Source organism: Peromyscus eremicus, chromosome 6, assembly GCF_949786415.1.
Source record: "Peromyscus eremicus chromosome 6, PerEre_H2_v1, whole genome shotgun sequence".
Lineage (NCBI taxonomy): Eukaryota > Metazoa > Chordata > Mammalia > Rodentia > Cricetidae > Peromyscus > Peromyscus eremicus.
In genome coordinates, this window is record NC_081421.1 from 97,796,950 (window position 1) to 97,813,337 (window position 16,388).

The following is a 16,388-nucleotide window of genomic DNA, read 5'->3' on the forward strand; positions in this document are numbered from 1 at the left end:
ATAGAAACAATCATCTTTAATAGTTGCACATAGTCTCACTTATTTTTCTTTTATGAATATGCTGTTCTGTTCATTCATTTAACAATTTTTTTTAAAGAAAAACGTGTATTATGTATGGACCTCATACAGTTTTAGGTGGTATAGATATAGTAGTGAACAAAGACCCTATCCTCATGGAACCTAAACAATTTTGTCATAAACATTTTATGATACAATAGTCACTCTGCTTCAGCCATTTTTCTTTCACTTGGCGATACAGTCAGCACTTTTCCCCATCAGCACTTACAACCCCACCTCTGGAAATAGTGTCCATGTTCACAATCTGCACATTTCTGCTTCCCATCTGTGTCTTCACTCACAAAATACAGAGTTCCTCCCCTCTTCTGTGTTTCTTCCAATTGCTATTAAAACATGTCTGTATCACATCTTGTTGATGCTTTTCAACCCTCACCATTCCGGATTTCTGCTCCACTGCTCTAGCCCAGAGTTGCTGTTTCATCTCAGCCTTTTGCTAGTACTTCTTTCTTTTCTCCTAAACGGGGGTGTTTTCTGGGATCCAACTTTGGCTCTTGTCTCCATTCTATCTTTATGTGGTCTAATGAAACTACTGCCAGCAAGCTAATGAGTCTCAAATCTCCCCTGCTTCAGTATTACATCTGAGGCGAATATCCTCTTCTAAGTACTTCTATCAACACAAATCAGGATTCACCACCCTCCCTTTCACGTCTATGTCTCTTCCTGAGTTGCATAACTCAGTGTAGAAACCTCCTCACACCCAGTGTGTACTCTCTTTGAACACTGTGTCTCCCTCTCTCCTACCCAGAGTTTATATCCCTATCAGGTGTCTATTATAAACTCAAATGTTGTATCTTACCTTCACTTAACTAATCTCAGGTTTTGCCATCATAGTTTATCTCTTAGACTAGAGTGAATACCCACAATTATGTCTTGTTTCGCTAGAATCCATCCTCACTGCCACCTGAGTGAGTTTTCTAGTGCAGAGACTTTGTTGTGCATTCTGTTTTTGAACAGCAATTCTGTGCCTGCCTATGACCTATATGACACCCTGAGTTTGCTCTGTACTACAATACAGTTTGTGTCACTGAGCAGCTTCCTTCCTTTATCGAGCAATGGTCTCATCAAGACATGTGTGAATCCTTTACATTCTAAGTGATTCATCAATGAAGAGCCACACTTGAATACCTTTAAGCTTGAACATTCTACTCCAGTTACTGGAACATTCTTCATCTTCCCTTCAGCCCCACTTGGATGATGCTTCATTTTGAGTGAACAGTCTTAATTCTAGTTCCCCTGACCAGGTGCCTTATGGTATTCTTTCAACTGCTTGTAAAACTTGCCTTTGATCAGCATCTCCAAGATACTCCAAAGATTGCACTAAATTTCTAAACATGGTCCCTGATGAGTGGTCCCCTGATCCCGCCTGTAAACACTTATGGAAGTCTTTGACTGTCTGCTGGGGTGCCTGCTGCTAACCGGATGGTCTTCTAATTGCTTTTGGTCTCATCCACTATACTGAATATCTTGAGAGCAGAGATCATTTTAATTATTTTTGTGGCCCCTAAAGTAAGCACTGTGTCTGCAAGATAGTAGGAAAATGAGTGTTAAGTGAGTAATTTATCCATTCATTCACCAGATGAAAAATTAGTCTTTCTCTCGTGATAGCCCCCCACCCAGCTGCACCACCCTCCAGGGTATAATTAACTGAAATATGGAATTAAGGCCTATAAATAGAATTATTCTGTGAGACTGCAGAGTCTCCTGAAAGCAAGTGATAAATGAATACATGTTTCAATACACAATATTAATTATGTTTTGAGCATTATGAGTATCTGTTACTTGATTTATAAACTATAATCTCCTGTATCTGTTTCCTTCCTATTGAAATCAATTTGCACTGAGCTACTGGCTTATTTTGTACTTCTGGACTTTATAATCTTCACAGAACTATTAGTATTCATTTTATATTTCATTAGTAAATGTACATTAAATGTGCAATTAGTTTAAAACATGATATTTGAGCCTATATTTTCAGACAAAAATGAATTCTCTTTGAATTATAATATCTAATACCCAGTGATACAAATTAACATTTTTTAAAGATTGTAAACTTCCTCATATATGTTCTTCTGCCAAGCTGAAAGACTTGTTTAGCATGTTTATTTTAAATTAGCAGCAAAGTGATGGTGACTGTCTTTAACAGAACTGGCTCAATGCCAGGTTCACTCATGTCATATCAAGTTTTCTTCATATGGCAGCCAGACAAGAAAAGTCAACTATTTCAAGAGGTTTTTTTCTGTATTTTTAACAAAGGTGGTGCATATTCAAAGTATAATCTATGAAGAATCTACATTTATATACTAATCACAATTAACACAAAACAAACTCAATGGTGTTTTAACACACATCATACATACCCAATCACACACACATATACACACCTCATTTACTGAAAGAAGAAGCTTCTCTGATGAAGGCTAAAAACAGCACTGATCTATGGGTATAGTAATGTCATTAGGAGTCATTTTATTGCTATGTTTCTTTTTATTTATTAGGTTTTCCCTAATAGTTTCATGTCTACTTAGTTTCAGATTCTCGACCACTTTAGCAATGTCAAGCATGCATTCTATCACATGGATCGGACCTTAAATACAGTCAAAGGGCGGTTGGTTATTCTCATAATGTTTGTGTCCCTATTGTACCAGTATATCTTCAAGACAGGTCACTGCTGTAGGTCACAGAGTTTGTAGCTGGGACACAGTGATGATTGCCTTTCTCTTCCAGTAACATGCAGAGTCCCTTCAGCACCATGAACACTTGGCAGTAGGGGTAAAGCATCTGTTAGTAACCAGCTTGACTTTCTCTGTGGTTGATAACATAAAGAAGTTTTGTATTCAACAACAGGGCCTTAGCATCAGGTTGTAGAGAGCAACCAACAGCCTTGACAATAGCCTGTGATGTTTGAGCAGTCCATGGAACCACTTTTGCCAATGACTCAACAAGATGCAACCCATTCTTGGCACTGAAGGTGTTACTTGGTGGAATAAGATGTCTAGTTGGGGCATTGTCTCCCTCATTATGTGGTGAATCCATTTAGATTATTTTCATAAATACATATAAATTAGAGTGCTCCTACCATAGTATGTTTTCATATTGTTTTTCAAAAGGCTTTTAGTATTAGTTCTCTCCCCTCATATTTGTTCCTTTACACTGCTCTTCCATCACCATCCTCATTTGATCCTCCTATTCTAGTCACCTCTTTATCTCTCTATAACACTAAATTCTTTTTCTCCTTCCTTGGGAGATCCTTTTTTCCCCTTGGTTCCTTATTCAGTACCTAACTTCTGTGGTTGTTCTGTGGTTGTTCATGTTGCAGCACACATATCTGTAGCTGGAGTTTTCCTGCCTGACCCACAGTCAGGACAAATCTCTCTCACCTGTCAGTCCCACAGCCACTCAGACCCGACCAAGTAAGCACAGAGACTTATATTGGTTACAAACTGTATGGCCGTGGCAGGCTTCTTGCTAACTGTTCTTACAACTTAAATTAATCCATTTCCATTAATCTATACCTTGCCACATGGCTCGTGGCTTACCGGCATCTTCACATGCTGTTTGTCATCATGGCGGCTGGCAGTATCTCTCTGACTCAGCCTTCCACTTCCCAGCTTTATTCTCCTCCTTGTCCCGCCTATACTTCCTGCCTAGCCACTGGCCAATCAGTGTTTTATTTATTGACTAATTAGCAACACATTTGCTATATAGAACATCCCACAGCACATATCCAAGGCTTAAAATCTAACATCTGTATATGAGAGTGAACATACAACATCATGGCTTAATTATTGTTCTTTGTGCTTGTGCTAAGATGGTCTGTTAAGAAAGCCTTTCCTGAGCCAATGAGCTCAAGACTATTCCCCACTTTCTCTTCTAGCAGATTCAGTGTATCTGGCCTTATGTTGAGGTCTTTGATACATTTGGAGTTGAGTTGGGTGATGAACATGGATCTACTTGGATTCTTCTACATTGGGCCATCCAGTTTGACAGCACCATTTATGAATATTCTGACTTTTCCCACTGTGTATTTCTGGCTTTTTTATATTTAAAAAAAACTTAGGAATGCATAAGTATGTAGATTTACATCAGGGACTTCGATTCCATTGATCAATGTGTCTGTTTTATGACAATACCACACTGTTCTTATCACCATAACACTCCAATACAAGTTGAAATCTGGGATGGTGAGACTTCCAGTGTTATTTTACTATTCACGATGTTTAAGCTATTCTGTGTTTTTGTATTTCCATATGAAGTTGAATCTTTTTTTCAATTTCTGTGAAGAAATGTGTTGGATTTTTAATGGAGAATTCATTGGATCTGTAGGTTGCTTCTGATAGGATAACCACTTCACAATATTAATCCTACTGATTCATGAGCATGGAAGATCTTCCCATCTTATAGTGTCTCCTTCAATTTCTCAGTTTTTTTCTCATCTTAAACTTTTATTTAGGTTTTGTTTTATAACAATATATGAATATGCATTTATAAAATTGAGGCACATGCTTCAATAGTGAACAGATTTCTCTTTATTTTCTGATTAACATAAATTCCACAGGGTGGAATATTATTTCTCAGAATTTACATGCTGCCTTAATGTAATGTATTTTCTTATTAGCATTTTAAATCTTATTTTTCTTTTTCATTATTACATTTTTCTTTTTGTTTATTGAATTTATAGTTAAAGGGATCAAATTCCTTGGATTCATTTATAGTCATTAAACTAATTGAAATTTTAACAGAAATATTTTTCATTTATCATAATTATTTTTGCATAATTTTGTTATACTTTAATCCATCTCATATTTGTAGAAAAATTGCAGGGATAGCCAGAAATGTTTTTTCTTGAACCATTTTAAAAGTTACTTGCCAGCAGGGGATTCACCATCCCTCATACTTTACTATGATGTATTTCCTATAACCCAACCTCCCCTTTATCACACTCTGTCTTTCCTGGAAATGAGGATTTTTCTTCGTTATTAGACACAAACATCCATCGAATTCAGAAATCAACATAGTTCTTCTCAATTACTCCTGAGACTCATTTTAGCTCTTCCAGCTCCCCGATTGTGTCCACTGTATTTCAGGATCACATATTTCATCTGATTATCATCATCCCTTAATTCCTTTCAAATCAGAAGCACTCCTTTGGGATCCTTCTTTGAACTACATGATCTTGTATTAAGTTCATGTCCCATATCTTTGGTTGTAATGACTTAGACACTATGCTTTTTTTCTTCCCAGAGCTTCCTCCAGTTCAGTATCATCCCACACAGTTCCAGTTTGTCACATTACTAATCACATTAACTTTGATCACTTGGTGAACACGGTGTCTTTTAGACTCATCACTCAATGAGTTGAGATCAAAGGAAGAAAGAAACTACTTTTCATTCACTCAGAATTTGGTGGTATATTTTAAAATTATCCAGCTTGTCTTCAGGATAGTTGCTCCTGTCAAGTGAAAGCCAGGCTCACCCCCAAATACTCAGGCAAGCTCACCTCAGATTTCATCCCTTCCTTGTCTGAATTAAAACAATCTACCGACATTTTTGATCAGACAAGGAACAAAGGGAAGCAGCAGCTTGCTTCCATATAGTTGGCAGGCATTGCTTCTGTCTCCAGTTGATCGCAGGGGAGGAGAATTTGTACCTTTAAGTTGCCTCCACTGTTAGCGGTATCCTGATTATGACATCCTAGAAAATAGCAAAGCTTTAGGAAGGGAAGAAGACACATGTGTGGGTGGGAAGGAAAGTAGGGGGTGCTAGCAAAGGCAGGACTTCTTCTTGCCTTTGCCCAAATGAGTTCTGCCCAAAAATGCTCATTATTTCATCTGCTTCAAAAAATTCTCAAATATTTTTGTGATAGATACAAGCCTCAGTATCTGGCTTGCAAATCTTTCACTTTTGACTGCTCCTGGATGTTGTCAGAAAGTACTCATAGTAACTAAACATTTAAAAACTGAGTGAGTAACAGACTTAGTCATGCTACTCCGAAATCAGCATCACAGCCTGGTGGGCAGTTAAGGTGGTTTATAAAAATAACACAACTCTCTGTGTCTCTGCTTTCCCAGCCATGAAATGAAGACACAGAATATGGCTTGTCATCACTGCAGTATGGAGGATTAAGTTCAACTGTCCATATGAAGGAGAATCTACAAACTATAAAACTTTATACAAATATGTCCTAACACACCACTCGACACTTTTGGGTAGTCACAGTGACAGCTACCATTTACTAACTCCTCTCCACACCCTAGATTCCATGCTCCTTTCTAGGGCCTACAACACCCCAACATATATCATCACCCAATCTTTCTGATGAGAAAACTGAAGATCAGAGAGTTAAAGTCTGCCCCCAGTCTCACAGATAACTGGAAATCCAAATGCAGGTGTGTCAGAGTCCAGCACCTGTCAGTGCCCCACATTCTGCTCCAAACTGCATCAGTCTGAGGCTCAGAACAACCAACGGAGAAATTAACCTGAGAAATCTCTCACTAGCTATGAGCTGTTGGGCAAGCTTTATGTTATTGGCTCTAAATTTCCCAACGTGGAAACCATTCTGCTTTCTGGACAGGCAGAAATCTCTTAGTTCACTAGTGAGCCTGGACTCCCATTTATCTGCCAACACCACACCATCTTCTGAAAACGGTTTTGTCTCTTCCCCTCTCCTATCCCCTCCTCTCTTTACCCTTCCCTCCCCTCCCCACACCCAGAATATTTCTTATATTTTCAAAGCATCATTTCCTTTTGCCTCTACCACTAGGTGAGAAGTAACCAATTTAATTACAAAGGTTTAAAATTTTTAGCCTTTTGAGGCATTAAATAGGCATTCAGGTCAAGGACAAGGTCTATGCATGATAATTATTTAATTAATAATGTATCCCCATGAATTGTGGCTAAACGTTTTACAAATACAGACTTCTCCCCCTTCAATTTTTTTTCAAGTTTATGTTGGCAGTAACTTCTCAATTGTTCCTGTATAAAGTTAGTGATCTGATGAGTGATTGTTAGGGATCCTAAACTAGACCAAAAATTATCAAGAACAGTGGTGAATGGCACTTTCTGGACTGGGTGTTTAGCAACACTTGTGAAATGTCTTTATGATTGCATCTATTTTAAGTTCCTGTGACTGTGATTGCTGTGAAATGCTAACTGCTACTGATGGCTGGAGGAAAGAGAGTTTGCAAAGGCAGCTTTGCAGAGCGAGAAGTGGTCACCACAGCTAACTCATCAGCATTCGTGTACAGTTAACACTCAAGAATTCACACTTGGGTTGCATTGCCTGCTAAGCATTTGAACACGGATTGGATTATTCACCCAAAGTACAAATGACATGTTGCCCTTATAGAAAACATCACTATGGACAGAAGTTTTCAGTTTGGGAGGCTTTTTGGTGTGTGTGTGTGTGTGTGTGTGTGTGTGTGTGTGTGTGTGTTCTGTGAGTTCTATATGTGTATATATTTGTGGAGCTCAGTGATTGAGCTAGACTTCTGGCCAGATAGCTCTAGGGATCTGTCTGTCCCCACCAGTGCTGGGGTTACAGACACAAGCCACCATGCTCAGCTTTTCCTATGTTGCTTCTGAGGCTCTAAACCCAGGTGATCATTTTACCTACTGAGCCATCTCCCCAGGTCAAGTTTGGGTGTTCCATCCTAGTTTTCCTCTTTGCAATTTATTTGATTCCAAGAATACCTTCACATTTACCCTAAATATATTTTTATAGCCTTTGTGTTTTTGTTCTATTTTGAAAGTTATTTTGAGCATATGTAATAACTTCAGTTGATTCCTTTTTAAAGTATCATGAATTAACAGGTATAAGTGGATTCACATGGACCTCACGTTTAATATAATAGTACCCAATTCTCAGGGGAAATCTCTTGGAAAAATGCTGGAAACTAGCTCCTTATCATTTTAATATAAACAGAAAGTTTCCCTTGCTCTGTTAGATTTCACTCTATGCAATTTATTGATGGGGACAGAGAGACACTGGCAAACAGAAGAGCACTTACTTCCTGGGGAACTGGAAGAACTGTCTCCAGCTGTAGCTACAAACACTGAGATCTGTTCTGCAGCCAAAGCCACTTCCTTTGTCAGAGATCGAACAGGTCAGGCTGAAGTGTGAAAACCAGGCTGCCGGGAGACTTTTGCATGATTCTGCCTGGGCTCTAGAACATAAGAGTTAGTTTGAAACATATGCTCTCCAAAGCTACTGGGAGATATAATATTCTAGTTCTGTGCCTCCCTCTCTATCTTGTGGCACTCTGTCATGTAATTAAAAAACTAAACTTTATTGTCATTGATTCTGTTGTAAGGACTTTACAAAGACTGAGATAAGGGGTGAAAATCTTAGTTTCCAAAGTACTGAATATGTACTTCAACTGTTAACGTGAAGCCAAATTAAAATTTTGGAACTAGAGCAGAGCTGCTGAAATGATCCTATCTATTTTGAGGTTGAGTTGACCTTCATAGAAACTTTATTTGACTTTAGAATCATCTATATGGAGAATGTCCCTTTATCCTGCCTTGACACAATGTTTACTCTTTCCTCAAAGGTATCAGATCCACACCGGACTCCAGCATTCTATCATCAGACCTACCCAACCCAACTGTCTACCTCTAGACAATGCAACCCTACCTCAGAAGCTGAAGGAGGTCGGTTATTCAACTCATATGGTTGGGAAATGGCACTTGGGATTTTACAGGAAAGAATGCATGCCCACCAAGAGAGGATTTGATACCTTCTTTGGCTCACTTTTGGGAAGTGGAGATTATTATACACACTACAAATGTGACAGTCCTGGGATGTGTGGCTATGACTTATATGAAAACGATAATGCTGCTTGGGACTATGACAATGGTATATATTCAACACAGATGTATACTCAGAGAGTGCAGCAAATCTTAGCTTCCCATGACCCCATGAAACCTATATTCTTATATGTTGCTTACCAAGCTGTCCACTCCCCACTGCAAGCCCCTGGCAGGTATTTTGAACACTACCGATCCATTATCAACATAAACAGGAGGAGGTATGCAGCCATGCTCTCCTGCTTGGATGAAGCGATCCACAACGTGACCCTGGCTCTAAAGAGGTATGGTTTCTATAACAATAGTATTATCATATACTCCTCAGATAATGGTGGACAGCCCACAGCAGGAGGAAGTAATTGGCCTCTCAGAGGCAGCAAAGGAACATATTGGGAAGGGGGCATCCGGGCGGTTGGTTTTGTGCACAGCCCACTTCTGAAAAACAAAGGAACGGTGTGTAAGGAACTTGTGCACATCACAGATTGGTACCCGACCCTGATTTCACTGGCTGAAGGGCAGATTGATGAAGACATTCAGCTAGATGGATACGATATCTGGGAGACCATAAGCGAAGGTCTTCGTTCACCCCGAGTGGATATTTTGCACAACATTGACCCCATTTACACCAAGGCGAAAAACGGCTCCTGGGCAGCAGGCTACGGGATCTGGAACACTGCCATCCAGTCAGCCATCCGGGTGCAGCACTGGAAGCTGCTCACGGGGAACCCTGGCTACAGCGACTGGGTTCCCCCTCAGGCTTTCAGCAATCTGGGCCCAAACCGATGGCACAATGAGAGGATTACCTTGTCAACTGGCAAGAGCATCTGGCTTTTCAACATCACGGCTGATCCATACGAGAGGGTGGACCTGTCCAGCCGGTATCCTGGCATCGTGAAGAAGCTGCTGCGGAGACTCTCGCAGTTCAACAAGACGGCAGTACCCGTCAGGTACCCCCCAAAGGATCCCAGAAGCAACCCGCGTCTCAATGGAGGAGTCTGGGGCCCGTGGTATAAAGAGGAAAACAAGAAAAAGAAGGCAAACAAGACCAAGGCTGGGAAAAAGCAAAAGAAAAGTAAGACTCGGAGGAGAAAACAGCTGACAGCTCACTCTTGAAGAAAATGCCACCCAAGTGTGACCGCTGGCTAAAGCCAAGGCTTTCTGACTTGGTTAAGCTTAAGTCGCCGGGTTTCTAGGTAATTCAGAGAAATTGCCTCAGCAATACCACTACCGGCTGCCTCGGGCTTGTTTTCACTTTGCTCTCTGCCAAAGGCTCCTGGCACCTGGCTGCCACGTGGACAAAAAACTACCCTCCAGCGTGCCAAAGGCGATGCTTCTGCAGGTCACACAGGGAGGAGGATGTGGTTATTTATTTCTCTCTAGCCTGTAAATGATGAGTCGGTTGACAAAACAGAACGCTTTGAATTGCCATAGGGACTGTGACCTGTAGTGGAAGCGAGCACTAACCTGATGGAAATCACAGGGTAACATGTTCAAAAATGACTTTTGATACAAAGATTGTGTTACCTCAAAGGCCTAAAAGCGATATTTCTAAATGAAAATGTTTTTATCTGTATCATATGCAACTTGGGCTTTTAAACTAATTCTTTTTCGTCTTGTCTTTGTCTCTGAGAAAAAGCTGCTTCTCTTAGGTGAACAGCTTACACCTCATCTCATCTTGCTTAAAGGAACAGTAGATAATGTCTGAGCATTGCCAGAAATGAATGTAACTACGTCCCAAACACTTTAATAGAGCAATTATTTCAATATAGTGACTAATTTATTTTTCAAAAAAGTTATGCAAATGATTTTAATTATTTTATTTTTAGTTTCTAAGTAAGAATTTAATTTCAGTTCTTTAAAATGACTAAGCACTGTAATGTCATCACTTACTGTAATATTATGTTTGTTCATAAAATATGAAAGGAAAGTCACTTGGGAAAAAAGTGCAGCCATTATTTTTTTTCACCATTATTTGAATGTAAGACAGTGAATATATTTTTAAAATTTTGTAAATTAGCTGTTGTACAGAGTTTATTTTACTTTATTGTTTTCACCATGAACTATTTATGTATATTAATTATTAAAGTGATTTATTTTATGGCATTAGTGTGGCTTTTCCAATTGTATTATTACACTTCCAGATACAATCTTATTATTCATTTTGACAAGTACAAGTCTTTTTAGTGTTTTTAGCTGCCCAGGCTGGCCTTGAATTTGCAATTACAGGTGTAAATCAGAATGCCTGGCAACAGGCAAAAGTCTTTGCAAATAGTCATTTGAAGGGATGGTGTGCTAACATGGAAATAAATAAGATTTTGCAGCTGAAGAGATTTTTTTTCTCATGTGGCTACTGCATTGAAAACAATGTTCTGTTATTGGTAAGTAATATTTATAATGGCCCTCCTCTTACACAAAGTACAGAAGGCATCCACTAGCTAGTTCTGAAACCACAGCCTCAAGTGGGCAAAATGAGAAAAAAAAAAAAAAAAAAAAAAAAAACTTAATTTGACTATTTTGTTTCTAAAGAGTATAGTTGCATTTGTTCGAGGCCAGCCTGGTCTACAGAGTGAGTTCTAGGACAGGCTTCAAAGCTACACAGAGAAACCTTGTCTCAAAACAACAACAACAAAAAGAATATAGTTGCATTTTGCAACACAGCGTTTTCTGAATCTTTGTCTTAAGGCATCATCATCAGTACACGCCTTTCTTTGTGGAATATAAAATGGTGTTGTAACGTAATAAATAACATAAGGTTTTGTTAAAGTTTAGAAGAAAAATAGGTTTAAGAGATGCTTGGTTGGTCGAGGCATATTGGGGCACACCTTTAATCCCAGTACTTGAGAGGCAGAGGCAGAGGCAAGTGAATCTCCATGAGTTCAAATCCTGCCTGGTCTGTATAGCCATTTTCAGGCCAGACAGGTGTACATACATCCTGGAAGGAAGGGGTGGGGAACCTCACCTAAAGGTATCATTTCAATGCAGACTTTTTCAAAGACTACTTGTTATTATAACGAAAAAAGATGGAAACTTCTACACAGCCTTTTCCTATTTATTTTATCATAAAATTCTTCTCTATAATTTATTACACTGGACTAGGATTCTGACAGACTATAGAATTGCTACTATAAGTGTAGAATCCTGGCTGGGTATGATGGCTCACACCTTTAATTCCAGCAACGGTCTACAAAGTGAGTTCCAGAATATCCAACACTGTTACACAGAGAAACCTTGTCTCCAAAACAAAACAAACAAAAAACAATCTTGCCATGAGATCTTCTTTATGGTCTCAGTAAGGCAAAGGGAGAAAAAGGGACCAAGGAGATAAATTAAGATTGTGAATATTAGCTCACACTAGAGTCCAGTAAATGTTATGTATTGTGTTGGGATAACTAGTTCTCTATAAATAACTGCAAATTCTTAATACTACATGCAACCCAAAGATTTTCTGCCAGGAAATGGCTTTAAAATTATCCATTGCTGTTTTGAAAATATTTTTATTTATTATTTGGCAGTTCGATAAATGTAAACAGTGTATTCTGATAATCCTTCCCATCTCTTTCTCTTACCCCCATCCCCACCCACAGAATCTCTTTTTCTCCCTCCTGCATCCTTGATCACATTTTAAATAAAAACCAGCGACAAAGTACATTTGTACAAAGTACCCTACAGGCTTTGGAGTCCTCTAGTGCTCATCCATCTAGTCTGCTGCAAAAACTCATTTGATCTATATTTATATGCCTTTTTCTCACTTTTATAAAAATTGATGAATATTTTAATACCCTCGATCAAGCCCCCATTGAAAATCTTAAAAGGAAAGCTGTGCCACTGAAGCTTGAATAATTATACAGTTAATATATTTTAAATGTTGATTTGCCAAGGAATTTGTCTTCAGGGTTGACTCTGAAAGCATTTCATTTACTATTCATAAGCACAATTGTGAATTTACAGTGGCAGGAGTCAGAATATCTATTGTTGACAGTAAGTAGTTGCCTAGCCCAGCAAACAAAATCCACCTGTGATCAGCTAGTAGCTATTTTGTTTCTTAAGGGGAAAACATCATACAACTCACTCATTTCACAGCTTTTTTCTGTGTTTTACTCTTGTGCATGTCACACTCTAGAAGAGTGAGACCGGTACTCAATAATAAACATAAGAACAAGCTTGTTAGGTGCCAAACAAATAATCTGTTGTAAAGAAAGAGTGTATAGGTTAAAAGAGGAATTCACCCAACAACATGTTGACTCACTCATTGGCTCAGCATTTGTTAAATGCCATAGTGATGACATATGAAGGGTAGGGTGACAAGCAGCAGCAGGCAGGATCCCTGTTTCCATGCTGCATTGATCCTCTAGAAAGCACAAACACAACAGCCTCTTAAGAACACTATCCTCCCCCCTACCCCCCTACCCCCTCATCCCCCCACCCCTCCACCCCCACCCCTCCCCACCAACACTGCCCACTTTTCTTCTTGGTCTTTCTCAACACCATTTCATACTGATTGTTGTACTATTTTACACTTGCTGGTGTGTTTTGTATTGCCTGTTTCCTCACCATGGAGTGTAAAATTCTGAAGAAAAGTGATTAATATCTGTTCATCTATATCTATATTACAACTGTATAAAAGCACATTCCAAGCATAGTGCTTCCTGTACAGATTTGAATGAATAAATAAAACCATATATCCTTCTATCCAGCTACATTTGCTTATATTATTTTCTTGAGACTGTCGTGTCTTTCTATGTAGTGCTGGCTGTCCTGGAACTCACTATATAGACCAGCCTGGTTCATAGAGATCTTCCTGCCTCTGCATCCCAAGTGCTGGGACTGAAAGAGTATACTGGCTGTGGAATAATCCTTCTGTACTCTGTGAATATGTATTACTCTCATTGGTTAATAATAAAGCTGGTTGGCCTATAACAAGACAGGATAAAGTTAGGTGGGACAATCAAACTAAGGACTAGGATGAAGAAGGGCAGAGTTGAGAAAGACACAAGAGAGACACCAAAGAAGCAAGATGCCAGAGGACCAGTAAAGCCATGGGCCACGTGGCAATACATAGATTAATAAAAATTAGTTAATTTAGAAGCAAGAGCTAGTTAATAGTAAGCCTGAGCCATTGACTGAGCATTTCATAATTAATACAGACTTCTGTGTATTTATTTGGGATTGGGCTGTTGGGATGGGATAACGTCCATTTACAGTATACTACCACTAAGCCCATATTTCCTTTTTGTTTTTCAACAAGATCTCATGTAGCCCAGACTGGCTACAAATGCACTAAACTATGTATATGAGGATGACTGTCTCTGTTACAATTCTATCTGTGAAGAAACACCATGACCAAAACAACTTATAAAAGAAAGCATTTAACTGAAGGCTCATTTACAGTTTCAGAAGTTGAGTCCATGACCATTATGTGGTGAACACAGCAGCAGGCAGGCACCCATGGTGCTGGAGAAGTAGCTGACATTTACATCGTATCTGCAAGTTGGAGGCAGAGCGAGAGAAACTGGGCCTGGAGTGAGATTCTTTAAACCTCAGAGCCACTCCCAGTGACATTTCTCTTCCAAGAAGGCCATGCCTCTTAATCCTTCCTAAACAATCCATCAACTAGGAACCAAGTATTCAAATGTATGAGCCTACGGGGCCATTCTCCTCCACCACAATGATCTTGAATTTCTGACTACTCTGCCTCTACTTCCAAGTGCTGGAATTATAGATGTGTGCCACCACACTCAGCTTAGAATTAATTATTTTTAATACCATTCCTCATAATAAAAGAAATGACATAAAGTACACAAGTTTCTAGAACTATGAAAACTTGTTACTGGAACACAGTGTTACAGCAAATGCTCAGCAAAAAATAAGAATAAAAAATAAAAAAAAATCAAATAAAGTCAACAGCAAACTTTATCTATATCATCTTTATTTCCTCATAACACAGAACATTACCTTTCTAACACAGCTTAGAGTATTACAGAGTGCATTGCCTTAAAAGCAATCTCCAGAAAGGAAACATTGTGAATGATTTCTTTGTACCACTTTGGGAAATGGAAAAAAAAATGTAATTATCAGATAAACTTTTGTGTCTCTATTGGAAAAATGGACGTTAAATGGTTTATGGTTAAAATTTCGTTATTTTGTTACAAAGCTCTCCAGACTGACAGACTAAGAATTCTGTTTCAGGAAATGATGTGCCTCTCTTACCCATCTTACTGGCCAGGCATCTGAGTGAAGTTGATTCATTGACTGGATATGGTGTTAACTAAAGCACAGAATCAAGATGTTCTCTCTGAAAGTTAAGCCGATTAGACCAGACTCACCCAAGTCCTGACTGTCCTCTGATTAGAAGTTTCTTTGCTCTCAGACTTGCCACAATGCTGTCACAGTGTCTGTCAACTGGCAAATATAATTCTAGGGAACAATAAATCCTCATGTTAAAATGTAGTAAGAAAATAACAAAGGCTCATTAGATATGTCCTGCCTATTCACTCACTACCTTTCTCTTTTTTTTTTTTTCCAACTGATAATTAAATGGAAAACACGCATTTCACAAATCAAAAGTAAAATTTGTCTTTGGATAAAAATCCAAACCCAGTCATCAATGTGATTAGGTCATATGGTTCCTTCTAGGATTAAGGCTTTCAAAATTAAAGTTCCTTTCGATGTGAGAATCGACTGAGGAGTGCCACCAACTGACACCTAAATTCTAAACAACTGTGACAGTCTAAAGACCAAGTGTGAGGGCAAGAGAAGAGGTTTGTCTTTGCCTTCAGAAGGTGTCCAGGGATGAACTGCTGGTCTATTTAACAGGAGAAAAAACACTAATTAGTTATGCCCACAAAAAAATATTCATAAAGTGAAGTTATGCCAGAGCAACATGATGCAGGGTCCCCTATCTCCCTTTCTACAGGGGAGGGAGAAGGCAGAATGCAGACCGTTTGGGGGTCAAAGGCAAATGATGTATAGGTGAATCAATGGGCTTGGAGACACTTTGAAGGACAGAGTCTATTGTGCCCACAGAACAAAGGGTTGCAAATAATTCTCTTTGGAGGACCAGAATAAACAGGATCAAAACAGAAGAAAGTGCAGTATGAGAATGGTGTGTGTGTATGTAAAGGTGTGTATGCAAGAACTCATTCTGAGACTCAGCAGGCTGTATTTACCTCTTTATTAGTATACCATACCTCGGGGCAGTCATGTTCCTTTCTTTTTCCTTTCCTTTTTATTTCTTTTTTCTGCATTCACTCGGTACCAAAACCCAGGAATGGCATAAGCGACCTCCCTTCTGGGAACTCTGGTTATGCTGCACCAAACTGCTGATCTGACTCTCCTAAATGGATATTTGTTTCTGCTGGCTTTGCCACTCACAAAATTTGGTCCCAAACTCTAGAGTCCAGTTCTTCAGCTGCTGCTTCTCTCTACCTGCTCTCTCGCCTTTCTCTGGGCTCTGGCCTGCCCTTCTCTACTGGAAAATGGTCACCCAGAGCTGCCTGCTTTGTTTAT

At 39.1% G+C, this 16,388-nt stretch overlaps 1 protein-coding gene across 1 annotated transcript in view; it reads left to right on the top strand.

The window, feature by feature from the left end:
• Arsj (arylsulfatase family member J) overlaps positions 1-11,281 on the top strand; it is a 75,160-nt gene extending 63,879 nt beyond the window's left edge. Inside the window, exon 2 of the mRNA XM_059266203.1 lies at positions 8,627-11,281. Coding sequence (XP_059122186.1) covers positions 8,627-9,995 — 1,369 coding nt within the window. The 3' untranslated portion in view covers positions 9,996-11,281. The remainder of the gene's footprint in view (positions 1-8,626) is intronic.
• The last annotated feature ends 5,107 nt before the right edge of the window (positions 11,282-16,388 follow it).